Source organism: Podarcis melisellensis, assembly GCF_964234715.1.
Source record: "Podarcis melisellensis genome assembly, chromosome: 8".
In the NCBI taxonomy this organism is placed as follows: Eukaryota; Metazoa; Chordata; class Lepidosauria; order Squamata; family Lacertidae; genus Podarcis; species Podarcis melisellensis.
The window spans coordinates 90,093,491-90,109,055 of NC_138540.1; the positions used below are offsets into that span (position 1 = coordinate 90,093,491).

The 15,565-nt window shown below is 44.1% G+C and overlaps 1 protein-coding gene across 1 annotated transcript; it reads right to left on the minus strand.

Annotated features, from left to right (window-relative positions):
• Positions 1-611: 611 nt before the first annotated feature.
• Positions 612-7,525, minus strand: LOC309376074 (uncharacterized protein). The gene is made up of 4 exons (XM_081922246.1): positions 7,436-7,525; positions 6,732-6,814; positions 6,293-6,419; positions 612-1,974 (listed from the first exon to the last, which is right to left on the minus strand). The coding sequence occupies exons 1-4, from the start codon at positions 7,494-7,496 to the stop codon at positions 995-997; spliced, it is 1,251 nt and encodes a 416-aa protein (XP_081778372.1). The 5' UTR covers positions 7,497-7,525; the 3' UTR covers positions 612-994.
• Between the last annotated feature and the right edge of the window lie 8,040 nt (positions 7,526-15,565).

Genomic DNA, 15,565 nt, shown 5'->3' on the forward strand with positions numbered 1-15,565 from the left:
CCACCACCCCGGCTGTATGCAAGGTGGCGCCTCCTCCATGAATTCCTCTTCCACTCCCAGCCACTCCGCTCAAACCTTTGCTAAAATCCTGCTCTCCTCCCTCCCCTCCGTCTCAGAGGCTGGGCTTTCTGTCTCATCTCTTGGCTCTTATCTTCCACCCAAACCGTCCACATCAATCCTAAGCATCTCCTGTTCTGATTTCCATTTTTTGTCTTCTTTTCCAGCTTTTCAGACTTCTCTTCCCTTCCTTTCATGGAGACATCTAGTGCTTCTGTTTTCTTTGTCAGTGTCTCTACTTTTGTGGTCAAATTTGTCACCATTTCACTATTTTTATCAATTCGGGCTAATAGCATCTCCAAATTTAACACAGGCCTGGTGTAAACTGTTTTTGAACTGCCATATTCAAAATCTCCCTCTCCCGTGTTCTCAAAGCAGCCTATTTTCCAGCAGCACCTTATCAGTTTGTCAAGGTCACAGAATAACTCTTTCCCAAGAGATCCTGTTTCCTGCATTTTTCCAGCCCTCCCTCTTCCTTCCAGCCTGATACCCAACATACATAAGATGTTTAACATAAAATCCAATTTCTTAAATTAAGATTCGAATTAAACAAATAAAGCAAATAATTACTTTAAGAGAGGAACCATAAAACAGAAAAAAGAAATAATGTGTCCAAGAGGACATAGCAGTTTAGGTGTCCAGATAAGAGTGGTTGTCTTGCAGGAATCCAATTCTCTTTAAGTGGCTCAGAGTAGAAGAAAAATTTTCCTTCAAAGAGAAACGAACTTGTCCAAACCTGTCTTTATTTAGCTTTTTCAGCCAGTCCTTTTAAGAGCTCCAATTCTATTTTTTAAAGAACTTTAAAAATGAGACCAGACTTTCATAAATCCCTCCGATCACACTCTTGGCACTGAAATAGTTTCTACCCTGTGTGAATTCTCTGATGGGAAATGAGATTGTTGCTTTGACTGAAGCTCTTTCCACATTCCACGCACTGTTAGGGTTTCTCCCCTGTATGGATTTTGTGATGGGCTGTGAGACTTTCATTCCTGGTGAAGCTCTTTCCACATTCCACACACTGATAGGGTTTCTCCCCTGTATGAATTCTCAGATGGGAAGTGAAACTGCGGTTTTGACTGAAGCTCTTTCCACATTCCAAGCATTGATACGGTTTCTCCCCTGTATGTATTTTTTTATGGAAAGCAAAACTCTGTTTCCAGCTGAAGCTCTTTCCACACTCCAAGCACTGATAGGGTTTCTCCCCTGTATGAATTCTTCGATGGGAAGTGAGATCTGAGCAATTTCTGAATCTCTTTCCACATTCCTCACACTGATAGCGTTTTTCCCCTGTATGAATTCTACGACGGGAAGTGAGATCGTGGCTGTGACTGAAGCAGTGATATGGTTTCTCCCCTGTATGAATTTTACGATGGCAAGTGAGATTGTGGCTTTGACTGAAGCTCTTTCCACACTCCCAGCAGTGATATGGTTTCTCCCCTGTATGAATTCTACGGTGGGCAGTGAGATTGGAGCCCTGACTGAAGCTTTTCCCACATTCCATGCACTGAAAGGGTTTCTCCCCTGTATGAATCCTTTGATGGGACGTGAGATGGGCCCTCTGACTGAAGCTTTTTCCACATTCTAAGCACTGATACGGTTTTTCTCCTGTATGAATTCTACGATGGGAAGTGAGATCGTGGCTGTGACTGAAGCTCTTTCCACACTCCAAGCAGTGATAGGGTTTCTCCCCTGTATGAATTCTACGATGGGATGTGAGATGGGCACTCCGAGTGAAGCTTTTTCCACATTCCAAGCACTGATAGTGTTTCTTCTCAGGGGGATTTCTTTGATGGGAAATGGAATGGGAGCTCTGACTGAAGCCCTCTCCACAGTCAGAATCCTGATATGGCTCCTCCATTGTGTGGATTTCGTTGTGGTCTCCCTTGTTCTTCATTTCCAATTCATCCCCACCTGAAACTAAGAGGGAAACGGATTAGAGTCTCGGGAAGAAGTGCAGTCCCAAATTATGGAACAATGCTAATTAATGCTTGGGACAGGGGAAGAACTGAAGGGAGTTAGATGTTATAATGTTCCTTTTGTTCTGTAAAATTGTCTAGTTTCGTATACAAATCAAGTTGAATATTAGATGTTATCTCTCTCTAGTTTTTAAAAGTACCGCTTACTGTACTGGTAACATCATTTTGTTTAAATTTAAATATGGATCTGTACTATCTTTATAAATAAAATGTGCTTTTATTATTATTTAAAAGGTGGCCAAAGCGGGAAAGTTCCCTGTCCAAAATGAAGATATACAGTGGTACCTTGGGTTACATGCACTTCAGGTTACATACGCTTCAGGTTACAGACTCTGCTAACTCAGAAAGAATGCTTCAGTTTAATAACTTTGCTTCAGGATAAGAACAGAAATCATGCCCCGGCGGCGCGGCGGCAGCAGGAGACCCCATTAGCCAAAGTGGTGCTTCAGGTTCAAAACAGTTTCAGGTTAAGAACGGACCTCAGGAATGAATTAGGTACTTAACCCGAGGAACCACTGTATTCAATATGCTAAGTTGTACAATATGCAGTAATAAATCTAAACAAATTTTAAGAGCGGACATCCAGAACGAATTAAATTCTTAACCCGAAGTACCACTGTACTTAAATGTTACATTATTGTGAGACGTTACAGGGGACGAGGCAGGGGGCCTTCTCGGTAGCGGCACCCACCCTGTGGAACACCCTCCCAACAGATGTCAGGGAAATAACAATGCAACTTTTAGAGGACTTCTGAAGGCACCTCTGTATCAGGACGTTTTTAATGTTTGATGTTTTATTACATTTTTCTATTTGCTGGAAGTTGCTGGGGCAATCCAATCAGATTGGAAGATCAAAAATAATAAAATTATCATTATTTTGAACATTTAATAATCTGGTGGAAAATTTAGATCTGATTGATATATGGAGACATAAAAATCCAATAACAAAACAATTTACACACTTTTCAGAATCACACCAAAGCTGGGCTAGGTTGGACCAAATATGGGTTTCAAGAGAATTAACAACAAGAGCAGTAAAATGTGAAATTCAACCTAGAACCCTTTCTGATCACAGCTCAGTAACCTTGGAGTTAAAAAGTAGAATACAAGGGACATACAGATGGAGAATGAACGAATTCCTTTTTGAAAATGAGGAGATAATTGAGAAGGCCAAAATAACTTTAAAAGATTATTTCGACATGAATATGAACAAAGAAACAAATATTAATACAGTCTGGGATGCCAGTAAGGCAGTGGATTCCTAATTAATCAGAATAGCTACAGGAAAAAGTTAAGAGAACAAAAAGAAGAAATACTTAATTAATTAAGAGAATGTGAAAGAAAACTAATAATAAACCCAAGTGAGGAACAGATCAAACAAACCTACAGAATACTACAAACACAATACTCAATTTTAATAGGTCAAGAAGTAGAATGGAGAATTAAGGTATGGAAACAAAAATATTTTGAATCAGCAAACAAAACTGGGGAACTATTAGCGTGGCAAATACGAAAAAGTAAAAAACAAATGTGATCAATAAAATAAGAATAGAAGATCAAATTGTGGAAGACCCCAAGAGAATAAAGGAAATTTTTAATAAATTTTATGGAAAACTATATAAAAGGAAAAAAGAAGACATAATTGGAATAAAGAAGTACTTAGAAGAAAATAGAATGAAAGGTTTAACAGAAGAGGAGAAAATACAATTAAATAAATCTATAAAAATGGAAGAAATCCAGGAGGCGATAAAAAAAATGAAACTGGGAAAAGCTCCAGGGCCTGATGGCTTATCTGCTAAACACTATAAAGTTTTAGAGGAAAACTTAGCCCAGGTACTATGCGAAGTAGCAAATAACATCTTAAGAGGTAAAACACCAGACTCATGGAAGGAAGCCTATATTACATTGATATCTAAGCCAGATACAAATAAGTTGGACATGAAAAATTATAGACCAATATCATTATTAAATAACGATTATAAAATATTTGCTGAAGTAATGGCCAATCGTCTCAAGAAATGCTTAACAAACCTTATTCATACAGATCAAGTTGGATTTTTACCCAATAGACAATTAAAAGATAATATAAGACACATAATAAATATTATTGAATATCTAGACTGCAAGAATGATATCCCTGCGGCAATAACTTTTATTGATGCCGAAAAGGCTTTTGATAATGTATCCTGGCAATTCCTTTTGGGGTGTTTGGAAACAGTAGGGATAGAGGACCCTTTTTTGGAGGGTATAAAAGCTATCTACTCAAGCCAAAGAGCAAAATTAATCATCAATAATGACTTAACTGACTCTTTTGAAATTTCAAAGGGCATGAGACAGGGATGCCCTCTGTCTCCTCTTCTATTTATAATGGTATTAGAAATTATCGCGAATAAGATAAGAACAACACCAGCAGTACGTGGAATTAAAATCGGGGGGAAAGAATATAAATTGAAAGCATATGCTGATGATTTGATGCTATCATTAGAAGATCTACAAAAAAGTGTACACAGGGTAATAGAATTATTAGAATTTGGAAAGTTATCGGGTTTTAAGTTAAACAAATCAAAAACTAAAATGATGACTAAAAACATCGAAGAAGTTGTGAAAAACCAGTTAGAGGTACAAATTGGAATTAAGGCGGTAAAAAAAGCAAAATTTGGCTAACTATGAAGAATATAAATTTAATGGCGGATAATTATTTAGTTACTTGGAAAGAAATCAAAAAGGACCTAGATATCTGGAACAGGATGAAATTATCATGGTCAGGAAGAATGGCCTCAATTAAGATGAACATACTTCCAAAGCTGCTAATTTGTTCCAAAATATTCCGGTGATAAGGGGAACAACAGTTTTTAAAGATTGGCAAAAAATTCTATTCAAATTCATTTGGCAGGGAAAAAGGCCTAGAATTAAATTCAAATTACTTACAGATAGAAGGGAAAGAGGAGGATTTGCGGTACCGAATTTGAAACTGTACTACGAGGCTTCATGCCTCTGTTGGATTAAAGAATGGATTGTCATACAAAATACTGACCTGTTAGATCTAGAAGGCTTCAATACCAAATTTGGATGGCACGCATATTTGTGGCACAACAAAGTAAAAGTACACAAAGGATTCTCCAATCATATTATCAGAGGACCATTGATAGAGGTATGGGAAAGAAACAAAAATTTACTTGAAAGAAACACTCCCTGGTGGCTGTCACCAATAGATATTTTAACAACCAAAAAAGTAAATATAGAAGGTGAAAGATGGACATATGAAGACTTGTTGGTTAGAACAGAGAAAGGTTGGAAAATCAAAACTTATGAAGAATTAGGAGATAAATTAACGATAAATTAAGAGGACGAGACTTTATTCCAGTATGCAACAACAGCTGCTAGAATATTAATAGCACAAAATTGGAAGTCAATTAGTATCCCAACGGTAAGAGATTGGCAAAGTAAACTATTCGAATACTTAGAATTGGCAAAAATAACACAAAAAATCAGAGATCAGAAAGAAACAAAGTTTATTAAGGAATGGAATAAATTCATAACATATATTGAAGCAGATTTAAAAAATCTAAAGATCACAGTAGGCTAAATATAACCCTCCGATGTGCAGAAGTCTTAAAGATAAACTGCGGAAAAAATCCTTTATTATATAACCCAAAACCGAGGTGGAGGGAAGTCAATTAGTTATATTTTGTTTTTTGTTCTTAGCTTTTTTGGTTTATTTGGTTGTTTGGTTTATTTTTTGTTTGTGATGAATTTGTCTTGTGTGTATTGGTGTGTAATGAAAATTAATAGAGAGAATGCAAAAAAATTAAAAATCATTATTGTTACTACAGGGTTCACTGCCTGAGATTCAAAAAGCCTGGCTCTGTTTTGGGATGGAGTTTGTTTGGTTCAGTCGTGGAATCTGTGCCATCTCCAATGCCAAGCGACTCTTTGGTCAACCAGAGAGAGACAGAAGCAAGAACAAAGCAGGAAACGTGGCTGAAGCTACTTCAACATCCCAAATCACTCTGAAGCCTACATTTAAGAAGGCCTGGGCAGTTCAGACAGCCTGATTGTGGTTTTAAACGACAGAACTGGAGGAAGAATATTCACAGGGAGATCAATCAATAGCCATCCCTCCAAGGTTTGCTGTGGGAGTGTTAACATCCCAGGTGCTGTGGGTGGCGCTGTTGAGCCCCATCAAAATATCAGAGGTTCATCACAGAGAGATGTCTTGAATTACAAAACAGATAGGATGATCCAATAGGGAGCCTTACCGAGAGAGTCCAAGATCCCACGATTCTCCTCCATGACTTCCTTATGCAGAGCTCTCTGGTCAGGATCCAGCAACGCCCACTCCTCGTCTGTGAAATGGACAGCCACATCTTCAAAGCACACTGGACCCTAACAGAAGAGGAAAAAGGCTGTTCTCTTAGAGAACATTCACTTGGCTCTGTTGTTTTCTACAGCGGCCAGACCCCTCTCTGCCTTCCTCATCCCTCCTCTCTCCTGCTGCAGCTTCTGCCTCGGAGTCTGGGCTGCTCTCTGCCACAGACTCCCTCTGCTCCCTGAGCCCTCTTCCCTCTCCAGCTTCAGACCCCTCCTCCTCCTCCTCCTCCCAGTCGGATCCCTCTTCTCTGGCTCCTCCCACCATTCCTCTGCGTCCAGCCAGTCTGCATCCAAGCAGTCCTTCCCCACAAGGCTCCTTCCCCATACCTGATCTGGGTCCACACCTGCTGCCTCCCCTCCACCACCATGAAAAGATGAGGGAGCAGGTCTTGGTGGCATCATTCCGTCACCTGGGAGAGACAAAGGTAAGTAGAAACCGTGAGCGCCTGCTTCTCTCAGAGGTGAAACAGTGCATCTCTAAGTGCAGATGGAGCTTCGTCCAAGTCTCCCCTGCTAGCTTCCGGTTCCGCTCTGCCTTAATGGAGGCAGCGGGAGATCGTTGGCAATGGAAAAACAAGGATGACTGAGGGTAATTCTCCTTGCAAGTTTCTCCCAGGGACAGGGGGGAACGGGCTTCACTCCCAGTTTGTCTCGGTACCAGGCTCCGGCTGTGGCATGGATTGCGAGAGGCAGGGAGGCGCTGAGTGCAAAAGTCCTTCGCCTGCCGAAAACCCTCCTTCGCTGCCATTAAGAAGCAGAGGTTCTCCTGTCAATCAGAGCTCAAATTGGACTCAATTTGCTGAAAGAGATAATAAACTGTGGAATTGAACCAGCTGCAGTAAAAGTCTTCCCAGCTGAGTACATTTGGACATTTGTACCCATTTCATATAATAGTTGTGCAAAAATACATCTCCCCCCCTGAGCTCTGGGCTCCAGGTATCTTCCCCCAAAAGATGTAAAGAACTCAGAGATTAGTTTCAAAACCAAGAGAATGTGACAAAACGGGGGAGAAAACACTCCTTCCTCCTTACCCAGAGGCCTCACTCTGGCGTCCAGCGGAGTCTTCTCTGCCTCAGAAGAATCAAGACCCATTTCTGCCAAAAGATCCTTCCTCTGAAAGAGCAATAAGGATTCAAAACAGAGAATGGGGAGAAGGGATAGAGAAGGAATGGCAGAGGCAAGCGCTTTTGGGGGACAGAGGTGAAAGCTGCTTCCTGCTTCTGCTAGACTGGTGTCTGGGGTTGGCTGCCAGGACCATGAAACATTGGTCCTCAAGGATCTTCACTGGCTCCCAGAACGTTTCCCAGCACAATTCAAAGTGTTGGCCTCAAAGGCCCACTATACCCAAAGGAGCGTCTCCATGAACTGAGGTCCAGTTCCGAGGGTCTTCTGCTGATTCCCTCACTGTGATAAGTGAAGTTACAGGGAACCAGGCAGAAGACCTTCTCCGCAGTGGCCTCCACCCTGGGGAATGCCCTCCCATCAGGTGATGTCTTACTATGCTTTATATGTGCCGGAAGCCACATGATCTGTTCCTAGATGCTTTCCAAAAAGCTTCATGGTCTTTCCCTCTTAATATCCTTCTCCCTCATAATAATGTCCCTCCTAATGTCCTTCTCACTCACAATAATGTCCCTCCGAATGTCCTTCTCCCTCCTCGCTGTCTTCCAGTCCCACCTCCCTGGCCAGGGCCTGAGGTCCCTCTGGCTCCCTCCCGGACCCCCAGCCTCTCTTCCCTCCCCTTCCCGCCTCCCGGGGCAGGGAGTTCCGCAGGCTTCCCCCGAGAGGAGACCCACCAGAGCCCGGCAGGCGAGGGCGAGGCCGGAAGGGACGTCAGAGGGGAGGAGGAGGGAGAGCGGCTTGCCTTCCTTTCCTGTCCTCTCTAGGAAGCCAGCTCGGCGCCCCTTAACCCTTCTCTCTCCCGCGGAGCCGTCCGGGGCGTCGCGCAGGCGCAGAGCTGCTCCCTCGGAGGGGAAGAGGCCGCACCTGGGCCCGCCCGCAATGGGGGAGAGGACGCGTGTGCGTGGGAAGGGGGAACCCGTGTCCGGGAGGAGGAGCCCGTCTCTGCCCGGGGCTGCGAAGGGGCCTCTGGGCGGGGGAGAGGGGGGTCTTTGGGGGGCCAGATGGAGGACCCGGGGGTATATCTTCTCGGGGGGGGCCGAGTCTCTCTTGGGGGCCCCTGGGCGGGTCTGGGGGCTGCGGGGCAGAGAGCCCTGTCCCAGCCAGAGGGGGTCCCGGGGGGGCTGGAGGGGGAGACATTGCCAGACATGGCTGGGGGGGGGGCCATTCTGTGTTGTCCCATCTGCTGCTTTGTGTCTGTATTTCAGCCCTCAATATCCTGTGTTCTTCTGCCTTGGAAGCAGCGCAGGAGCAGCCAAGAGGGTTTTCCTAGGAAGCCTTTTATTCCCCCTCCGGTGACATTGTTATAGGTTTGCAGGTGCCAAACACCCCAAAATTCAGGCGCATCTTTGGGGGCTTCTATGCAATGCCCTCTAGTCTAGTTGCACCAGGAAGTGATCTGACCACAACACTTCTTATGTTTTAGCATATGTTGTTTTCTGTCTATATTTCAGCAATAAATATCAAGTGTTCCATTAGCATATAAGCCATGAACAACTAAAGAAAGAAGCGTCCGCTGTATATCAAGCAGCAGGAAAAGTCCACACAAAAAGCAAGAACGTTAGTCCACAGATGAAGTTTTATTCAAATCCAGAATAGAAAAAAGCAGCAGTAAGTACAGTGTCTCAAAGATGTAGCGTAACATCTTTACCTTAAAAAAAAGTAATTAAACATAACAATCGGCAAAGAGTCTATTAACTGGAATTTTTCAGTGGCAAGGGGGACAAGGAAACCCATCACAACAGGCCTGTGTTGTTAAAAATCAGGAGAAGAGATTTCTGTACATCTCAAGAGCAACAAGAATGTATTCCTTCCCCCCCTTTGCTTGAGAAGTAAAACTCTGCAAGTGTTTGGCTCCAGGGTCCCTTGAGAGAGAGTTGCTTCCGACTCTCTGAGCAAAGAGGAAGGAAAAGGGGGTCCTGCAAGACCCCCTTTTCTAGGGGTGGGGGAGAGGGATTGGGCTCCCAGGTCAAGAGAGCACCCTGGATCCTGGCACTGAAAAGAGCCCCCCCCCCCACTTTGTGCCAAAAGTTAGTTCCAACTTGAAAACCACCTGAAACGCCCCCTAGTCCAGACCTCACAAGGGAACATTTTAGTTGCACTTTCTGCATTGCAGGGGGCGGGCCTAGATGACCCTTGGGGTCCCTTCAACTCGAGGATCTCAGACTCAGAAGAGCCACAGGCCTGATATTGGGGGAGGGGGTTGGCCCAGGAGGCCCTGCCAGACCGGGGGGCAGAGCACAATGGCTTCAGCTGGCCCTCCAGAACCAGCCCCCCTCAATGGGCTTTGGACTACAACTCCCAACCGGGCCTGCCAGCAGAAGTCAGGGGGGATGGAAACAGCCGTCCAAAAGGTCCGGCCAGCTCCAGAGGCGACCCAAGGCTGCTCTCCAACGGGCGCTGCTCCAGGCATCTGAGTTGCCCAGTTCAAGGGAGCTGGCGGGACTAAGAACCGGGGTTCCTGAATCACAGGGGTTGGACTAGATGAGCCTGGAGTGTCCTCTTCCAGGATTCCTCATCTGGCTGCCAATGCCACGGCTGGAATGTCTCCCAAAACTGCCCCCCCTCCTTCACAAGGAGCTCTTTCCCCCCCTGCGTCTTAAACTACCCTTTGTCAGTTGTTTGTGCAGGAGCCGGGCCCTGTGACCAATAGGACTCTGCAGGACTGGGGCCTTCCTAAGTTTGTTCTGAAGAGGCATGGCGCGGCCTCAGAGGTGAGACCACTTGGTAACTCGCTGCACCTGGTGGCAAGAGCCAGGAAGGGATAGAAGGTCAGCATTTTCCCTTTGGCTCTTTGCCACAGCAACACGTTCCCTGACTTGCTGCATTTGGTTCCTTGATTCCTTGCTTCGTGATCCTCGGAACCTTGGCTTCCTGATTCCTGGACTCCCGTTCCTGCTCCCACCCTGCCATCTTGCCCCCAGTCCCGACGTCCCCAGCCGGGACTTTGATCGCCCATGAACTGGACTGCGACATTTGGACTGGCAACCATCTCCAATCTCCTTGCTCGACACTCCCAACCGAAAATGCATAACATTCTCCTTCCTCCGTGTCCCCAATTCTTAAATTGGCTTTATTTCAAAACAGGGTGGGGGGTAGAGATGGCTTAGTCTTCCAAACAACCCTTTATCCATTAGTTAGTAGACAAGCTTCCCAGTGCAAGGAGAGGAAAGCAGCCCCCTGAGCCCAGCCTGGACCCCCACCAAATTCTGCCCGCATGCCTTGAGGCCCCAAGATGGGCGGAGGAAGGCCTGGGGGGCAGCTGCTGGCTGGGACTTTGATTGGGGCAGGGTGGGGGCACAGGGAGAAGGAGACAGGAAGACCGGCCAGGGGGTGGCACTGGGGGGATTTATTCACATTGGTTTTCTACCCCAAAACCACCACCCCCGGCTGTGAGGATGGTGGCGCCTCCTCCATGAATTCCTCTTCCACTCCCAGCCACTCTGCTCAAACCTTTGCTAAAATCCTGCTCTGCTCGGGGGGCCACTAGGGGGCGCATTGGAAGATGGCTGATAATAACATCTCTCCGACCCACACGAGGTAATTTGGAGGCTATGATGGGAGTAATTAGCCTCCCTACCCCCCCCCCAGGATGGTGGGGGGGGGGACTGCCCTTGCTTGCTGTGCCCTATACCACCCCCGAATTTGTAGGGATGGGGGCACTAGGCACAAAGCCCTCCTGTGGGATTCCGGCACTCCTGGACGCCGTCCCTGATCCGTGCCACTAGCTGCAAGAACTTCAAAAGAAACAATTTGTATGAAGGAATGCACATATTTCGAGGAAGGAGGGGGAGTAAAGACTGCTAACAGAAGAGATCTCTGATAAAACAAGACAAGAATAAAACATGAGAAGATACGCCAAGATACGGAATGGCAAATGACTGATGGGGGAGGGGGAAAACCTTTCCTTTCTTTCCTTATGTGATTAAACAAGAATCCCCTCCCCTCACGAGTCAGAAATGTCGTTTTAAGGACTTAAGCTGTGGATTTAAGGCTGTGTGGAGATAAACTTTCGAACCAAAGCATGTTTTAAGAAGAGCGTGGAATGTTTAAGAGCTTTGGAAAGACGCAGTTAAAAATGCCGTCGCCATATTGGGAAGTTCTGTCGGAGGTCTTGAGTCTGGGAGGAGAAAGAGAGAAATAGAGCTGTTTATATATTGTGGGTGAAACTCCTCAGAGGGACTTAAGAGCGACGGTTTTGCAAGATTATGATGGAAAGAGCGATGTTATCTGTGAAGGTGATGATATATGGAAACCATCTCGATTTGAGGATTGGAAGAACGGAAAAATTCACACAGGATTATTATTGGTGTTTATCGGTTTGAGGAGACTATCAGAAGAGACCATAAAGAAAAAAGAGAAAATATATGAACAAGATGTGATGTGGAAACAGCAAGATAAGACTGGATAGAATTATGAACTCTGTTTGGACTGATTTGGATTGATTTGGACATTAACGCAGTAGCAAGAAGATGATCAGAATCCCCCTTCGGATCTTGTAATATGGGTCCCCCCAACAAAATTTAAAATTCGGCTTTCTAATTCAGAATTTATGTGATGTGATTTAATTCTATATGATTGGTCGGTTAATAAAAATTATTTTTTTTAAAAAATCCTGCTCTCCTCCCTCCTCTCCGTCTCAGAGGCTGGGCTTTCTGTCTCATCTCAAGAACCGCCAAAGCACCCGCAATACCCTCTTATCTCCCACCCAAACCATCCACAGCAATCCTAAGCATATCCTGTTCTGATTTTTTGGTCTCCTTTTCCAGCTTTTCAGACTTCTCTTCCCTTCCTTTCATGGAGATATCAAGTGCTTCTGTTTTCTTTGTCAGTGTCTCTAGTGGTCAAATTTGTCACCATTTCACTATTTCTATCAATTCGGGCTAATAGCTTCTCCAAATTGTCCTCCATCTCTTCAGTCAGGTCTTTTTTAAGTTAGCAAAAGTTCCACCAATTCAGATGGGGACCTGTCCCCTGGGTCTTGCTGTGAATATCTTCTACTCAGGCCTGGTGTTAACTGTTTTTCAACTGCCATGGTCAAAATCTCACTCTCCCTTTTCCAGCGGCACCTTATCAGTTTGTCAAGGTCACAGAATAACTCTTTCCCAAGAGATCCTGTTTCCTGCATTTTTCCAGCCCTCCCTCTTCCTTCCAGCCTGATACCCAACACACATAAGCTGTTTAACAGAAAATCCAATTTCTCAAATTAAGATTCAAATTAAACAAATAAACCAAATAATTACTTTAAGAGATGAACCATAAAAAAGGATAAAAGAAAGAATGTGCCCAAGAGGACATAGCAATTTAGATGTCCAGATAAGAGTGGTTGTCTTGCAGGAATCCAATTCTCTTTAAGTGGCTCAGAGTAGAAGAAATATTTTCCTTCAAAGAGAAACAAACTTGTCCAAACCTGTCCTATTTTGGCTTTTTCAGTGAGCTCTAAGTCCTTTTAAGAGCTCCAATTGTTTTTTAAAGAACTTTAAAAGCCAGTGTGGTGTAGTGGTTAAGAGCGGTAGACTCATAATATGGTGAACCGGGTTCGCGTCTCCGCTCCTCCACATGCAGCTGCTGGATGACCTTGGGCCAGTCACACTTCTCTGAAGTCTCTCAGCCCCACTCACCTCACAGAGTGTTTGTTGTGGAGGAGGAAGGGAAAGGAAATTGTGAGCCGCTTTGAGACTCCTTAGGGGTGTGATAAAGCAGGATATCAAATCCAAACTCTTCTCTTCTCTTCTTCTTTAAAAATGAGACCAGACTTTCATAAATCCCTCCGATCACACTCTTGGCACTAAAATGGTTTCTACCCTGTGTGAATTCTGAGATGGGAAATGAGATTGTTGCTTTGACTGAAGCTCTTTCCACATTCCACACACTGATATGGTTTCTCCCCTGTATGGATTTTGTGATGGGCTGTGAGACTTTCTTTCCTGGTAAAGCTCTTTCCACATTCCACACACTGATAGGGGTTTTCCCCTGTATGAATTCTTTGATGGGAAGTGAAGCTTATTTTCCAGGTGAAGCTCTTTCCACATTCCAGGCACTGATAGGGTTTCTCCCCTGTATGAATTCTTTGATGGGAAGTGAGTTTCGCATTATTAATAAATCCCTTTCCACATTCCACACACTGATATGGTTTCTCCCCTGTATGGATTTTTTTATGCGAAGCAAAACTCTGTTTCCAGCTGAAGCTCTTTCCACACTCCAAGCACTGATAAGGTTTCCCCCTTGTATGAATTCTTCGATGAGAATTGCAATCTGAGCAATTCCTGAAGCTCTTTCCACACTCCAAGCACTGATATGGTTTCTCCCCTGTATGAATTCTTTGATGGGAAGTGAAACACTTTTTCCAAGTGAAGCTCTTTCCACATTCCAAGCACTGATAGGGTTTTTCCCCTGTATGAATTTTTTGATGGGCAGTGAGACTGGAGCTTTCACTGAAGCTCTTTCCACATTCCAAGCAATGATAAGGTTTCTCCCCTGTATGAATTCTTTGATGGGAAGTGAAACTGTCCTTTCGAACGAAGCTCTTTCCACATTCTGCACACTGATATGGTTTCTCCCCTGTATGAAGTCTACGATGAGAAGTGAGATGGTAGCTGTGACTGAAGCTTTTTCCACATTCCGCGCACTGATAAGGTTTCTCCCCTGTATGGATTCTTTGATGGACAGTGAAACTTTCTTTCCTGGTGAAGCTCTTTCCACATTCCAAGCACTGATAGGGTTTCTCCCCTGTATGGATTTTTTGATGGGAAGTGAAATTGTCCTTTCGACTGAAGCTCTTCTCACATTCCAAGCACTGATAGGGTTTTTCTCCTGTATGAATTCTTTTATGGGAAATGAAACTTATTTTCCAGGTGAAGCTCTTTCCACATTCCAAGCACTGAAAGGGTTTCTCCCCTGTATGAATTCTTTGGTGGCAAGTGAAACTGTCCTTTCGACTGAAGTTCTTTCCACATTCTAAGCAATGATAGGGTTTCTCCCCTGTATGAATTCTTTGATGGGCAATGAGATGGGAGCACTGACTAAAGCTCTTTCCACATTCCAAGCACTGATAAGGTTTCTCCCCTGTATGAATTCTTTGATGGGAAGTGAAACTTTCTTTCCTGGTGAAGCTCTTTCCACACTCCAAGCAGTGATAGTGTTTCTTCTCAAAGGGATTTCTTTGATGGGAAGTGGAATGGGAGCTCTGACTGAAGCTCTTTCCACAGTCTGAATCCTGATATGGCTCCTCCACTGTGTGGATTTCGTTGTAGTCTCCCTTGTTCTTCATTTCCAATTCATCACCACCTGAAACAAACAAGAATTATATTAGAGCCTTGGGAAGAAGTGCAGTTCCAAATTATGCAGCAATGCTCATTAATGTTTTGACAGGGAAAAACTGAAGGGAGTTAGATGTTATAATGTTCCTTTGTTCTGTAAAAATGTGTAGTTTCTTATACAAATCAAGTTGAATATTGGATGTTTTCTCTCTTAAGTTTTTAAAAGATAACTGTACAGCTTGACTTGGTTGGTAACATCATTTTGTTCAAACATAAATATGGACCTGTACTATATTCATAAATAAAGTGTGCTTTTATTATTATTTAAATGGTAGCCAATGAAGGAAAGTTCCCTGTTCAAAATTAAAATATATTCTATATGCTAATAAAAAAATTAAAAAATATTATTTATACCCCACCCATCTGGTTGGATTTTCCCAGTCACTCTGGGTGGGTTCCAACAAAATATTAAAATATAATAGGCCTTCACATATTAAAAGCTTCCCTAAACAGGGCTGCCTTCAGATGTCGTCTAAAAATCTGATAGTTGTTCTCTTTGACATCTGCTGGGAGGGTTTCCACAGGGCAGGTGCCACCACCGAGAAGGCCCTCTGCCTGGTTCCCTCTAACCTCACTTCTTGCAGGGAGGGAACTGCCAGAAGACCCTCGGAGCTGGACCTCAATGTCTGGGTAGAACGATGGAGGTGGAGATGCTCCTTCAGGGATACTGGACCAAGGCCATTCAGGGCTTTAAAAGTCAGCTCCAACACTTTGAATTGTGCT